At 32.7% G+C, this 4,857-nt stretch overlaps 1 protein-coding gene across 1 annotated transcript in view; it reads left to right on the top strand.

Annotated features, from left to right (window-relative positions):
• The window catches only part of LOC113058832 (transmembrane O-methyltransferase homolog), a 3,635-nt gene extending 3,569 nt beyond the window's left edge, over positions 1-66 (top strand). The window contains exon 4 of the mRNA XM_026227082.1: positions 1-66. This exon is cut by the window's left edge and continues 255 nt beyond it. Within this exon, the coding sequence (XP_026082867.1) occupies positions 1-66 (66 nt within the window).
• Positions 67-4,857: the final 4,791 nt, after the last annotated feature.

Here is a 4,857-nt window from a genome sequence, read left to right as displayed (position 1 = left end):
ATGCTGGAGTACATGCGGGGCATCCGCGACGGTATGGCCGAGCTCACCTTCCTCGGGATCAAGTAAAACACGCTTACAGGATGTTAATGTGACGCTATTGAACTGTTCGTTCCATGAACATCGTTTATATGTATGCATCCGGCAGGTATTTTATCAGTGAAGGCACACATTTACATTTGATCAGCTCTTGCTTTCACTGGGAACCGAACCCTTGACCTTAGCGTTGCTAGTGATGTTTGAGCTACAGGAAAGACATGAAACACTTGTGATGTTTGAGGATTTGTGAGATCCACATGTAATTCAATTTGGCATGAAATAAAAATTCACCACATTTATTGTCTAAATCAATCTTATTGGTTTTATGAACAATTAATCTGTGCATATATATATTATATATATATATATATATATATATATATATATATATATATATATATATATATGCCTTGCCACCCCTGCTGCCACCCCAGTTGGCAGCAACGAATTAAATGTTATGGCCAATTTGAAAATTTACAAGCGCGAATCTTTCGTGATTCGTGATCCCGCTCCGAACTCCCAAACTGACTCAAATGATTCGCGATCCCCAAACTGACTCAAAAGATTCGCGAACCCGCTCCGAACTCTCGAATTGATTCAAATGATTCGCGAACCCGCTCCGAACTCCCAAACTGACTCAAATGATTCGCGATCCCCAAACTGATTCAAATGATTCGCGACCCCGCTACGAACTCCCGAACTGATTCAAACGATTCGCGATCCCCAAACTGACTCAAAAGATTCGCGAACCCGCTCCGAACTCTCGAATTGATTCAAATGATTCGCGAACCCGCTCCGAACTCACAAACTGACTCAAATGATTCGCGATCCCCGAACTGATTCAAATGATTCGCGATCCTCAAACTGACTCAAATGATTCGCGATCCCGCTCCGAACTCCCGAACTGATTCAAACGATTCGCGATCCTCAAACTGATTCAAATGATTCGCGACCCCGCTACGAACTCCCTAACTTATTCAAATGACTCGCGATCCCCAAACTCTAATAATTTACAAAGTATTAATATACTGTAATATTTTTGTTGTTGTTGTTGTTGTTGCTATAAAAACAGACTTAAGCCTTTAAAATGGCTTAAAATGCATTATATAAAAAAAGAATGAGGCAATAATGATTGGATAATAATAACATTGTTAAAATACATAATGTAGGCAAATACAAAATAAACAATGTTATGTACATGTTATTACAAATGCCATGTGATTGCTGCTGTTACACTTACAGGACGATCAAATCCTTGTTTAGGATACTGACCAAACATTTCATTCAAACATTCACTTAATCTTTCATTTTTGGACACCTTTTTGCTATAGATGACACAAGCTTTATAATTTCTTCAACAAAAAACGTGCATATCACAACCCTTACAAAAATAAACCATGGTTTTATCATAGTAAAACTGCTTAGTTTCCTTTTGCATGATTTCTGAATGCTTGAGACTATAAAATAAATTAGAGTTATAATAAAGTTATAGCCACAGGTAAATGTCGAGAGCTACAATTGTGATTTGTAAATAATACAGTTTATTCATTTCGTTTTTTATTTGATTAAAGTTCTATTTTAACCCCTATAGTAGATGTTTTTTCCATCATCATATTTGATTAAATGATAGCCTGTGTCCACTAAAATCTTGTGTTTCTTATAATAAATTGACATATTGATAACACTGAATCTTTTATAATGCTCTTAATGACATGTTGATGCATACTGTATGCATTAGTGAGTGTGTGGTGCTTATGGGGTATGGTCACTTATTCCTTATATGTTTGTAATGTTTGTTATAACTGTTTCAAATGCAAGACATTGATTGCATGAGATTAAGTTTGTAAATGATAGCGGTGTCCTTTTGTAGTGTGCACATATATTTATCATCAAACTGTGATAACTGTGACTAAATTCAGTATATATACGTCTGCCATATGTTGCCACCCCTCAAAAATTCCTGCCCCCTTCTCGCCGCCCCATCAATATTTTTCTAGATCCGCCCCTGTGTGTGTGTATATATATATATATATATATATATATATTTTTTTTTTTTTCTTATCACGATGCAGAAGAAAATATCTGAGGAGGAAAAGGCATCCCTAAAAAGTACGATGGCATTACCATGTTTTATGGCATTATATTCTTATAAGTATATAGGCTATAAATATAAGTACTCTGTAAATGCATGGTAACACTGAAAAATACCAAAGTAGACTTATACATTTATTTGAGTACTATACAAATGTATTGTATCATTAGAAATACCATAGTATTACCATATGTTTATCCACATATACGTTTTAGTGAAATGTTTACTATGATATTCTTATAAATTTCTTTGAGTACCATCATGGTATCATTAAAAATTGTGCACATGTACTATAATTATATATGATAGAAATTAAATGCATGGCATTACTAATAGTACAAATACCCTGGATATGAATTTTATTTTTACACTACGATTAAATTTAATTCTACCATAGACAGTAAAAGAAATTCGACTCGACTGGTGCTACACTCAATGATTCCCCTCAGAAACACCATCGCGCGCTCTTTAGTTCCGCTTGACCACTTGGCTACTTCTATGACGTATTTCCTGTATTTTGGTGTTGTATGTGTATTTATTTTACTGTCTATGGTTCAGGTGAGCTCGAAGACCACAAGTATTGTAGTCACACACTTATAGTATTGTAAAAATGCAAGTTTACAGAGCTTTATTTTTCTTTTCAATACTTTGCATTTTTTTAAATCAGCTTCTAAATGTCTGTTCAGTAGTCCCTATAACAGAACACAAAAATCACAGATTCTGTGAAAAAAGGCTTATTTGTTTAAAATGTAAAATTTCAAACTTTTTAACTTAAAATAACTCTCATGTGACAAACCTCAATGACTTTGTTCTTCTGAACATAAAATAAGAGATTGCACAGTGCTGGTAGCCACTAGGAGAAATATAATGGAAGTCAATGGCTGCTATAGCTGTAACATACTGGAAGAAGGTTTGCTCATGGCTTTGAGAATGGTTTCTGTTGGCTGCTGACACCATGCTTGAGTCTTCACATCTCTCTCACTCTTTCTCAGCCGAAATATATGATATGAAATGATATTTGTTTATGAAATTGATGATTTCCTGTGGTTAACCATGTGAGTGTGAGTAATGTGACGTAATCGATATTGAAAATCTCTTTATTGATATAGATTTGTTAAACTACTCCAGGATGTCTATAGATTAGAGATTATTTGACTAATGATTATTAATTTTATTGGGTGGCATAATTTAAACTGAACTGTTAAATAATTGGGAATGAAAAATTTAAAGTACATGAACATGAAACTGGTGTGAAATCTATTGATAACTGAATTTATGATATATATATATATATTTGTCAAAATAAATGTAGAAATAATCTAAACTTAAAACATTTATAAGTAAAATGAAATACTTATTTTGTTTATACAATTAATGCCTGTGGTCTAATAAAATATAAAAAAGTTACTGATGTTCTTTATACATTTACTGCTTGTTGTCTTATAGAAAAAATATATTAAATATATTATAAAATAAAATATTTTATTATTATAAACAGAATACAAATAAATATATATATATATATTTTTAAATAATATTTTATTTTATTTAATGGAATGCAAAAATAAAATAAAATATTAAAATAAAAAAAAATACAAATTAAATTAAATGAAATAAAAAGGGCTTAAGATGTTCTCTCGGAGCGACAGGTGGCGCTGTGGAGTGACACTTAACTTCAAGAGTTCAGAGATGGACAGACCAAAGTGATTATTACTCAATTAACACTTCTGATAGAGAAGATGTGAACATTTGGCAGTTCTCAGGAAGGAAAGTGTGGCTCGGATGGCTTATTAGACAGAAAATCTCAATTGTACGAGAAGCTTCATTCACTGATTATTTTTCTATGTAATTTCACTCTCTTATAGTCATGATGGATTCTTTATTTCTCAATCCTGATTGTGGTTTAAAGCTCACTGTGCAACAGATACTTGTTTTCTCAATTCTATCCTGCAGACTAGAATTACAGTATTTGTTCCTATGGAGTGAAGTGAACACAGTAAAATCACACTAACCTAATTAAATTCAGTAGACCTATAATTCACCAAATAAATAAAGAGTTAAATTAATATATTTAAATATATATACCCCAAGAAGGTAAACATCATAGCTGAATTAATATTAAAATCAATTAAAATTAATAGTTTAACAAAAAATAAACAAGAGAACAAAGGAACTTTTTTTATTTTGTTTTAAACCTTTCTAAATCATTTTCTTGGTGAACGTTAAAGAAACATTGTATCATTTCCCAACATTATGGAACGTTACTTTAGAATGTTGTTCTGAAACAAATAGTAACATTTAAAAAAACTTCAGATGAAATGTTTCAGAAATAAATGTTCCATGAGTTACGTAAAACATTATGTCTTTGTGCTTACATGTTTACAGATAATTAAATACAGATAATTATAATAATAATAATTTTAAAACGTTTTTAGAAGTAAGTTAAGATGTCAAACAAAGATGTATCTAATGTTTATGATTTAGAATGGATGTCGAGCTGAGATCTGAGAGACGTCTGTCAGATGTTTGTACGCTTTCCAGATGAAGCGATGTTTAACAGAGCTCTCGCAGACGTGTGTGTGTGTGTTTAGCGTTTACTGTGACGGACACAAACCTGATCTCAGCGGTCAGCGTGTGTTCAGCTGTCGGTTAGACTCCCAAATAAACCCAAGCTAAGAATAATCATTGAAGAAGACTCTCTCTCTCTCTCTCTCTGTGAGTGCGCGCGC

The sequence above is a fragment of the Carassius auratus genome, chromosome 40, assembly GCF_003368295.1.
Source record: "Carassius auratus strain Wakin chromosome 40, ASM336829v1, whole genome shotgun sequence".
NCBI lineage: Eukaryota > Metazoa > Chordata > Actinopteri > Cypriniformes > Cyprinidae > Carassius > Carassius auratus.
This window is presented reverse-complemented; position numbering and strand designations above follow the sequence as displayed.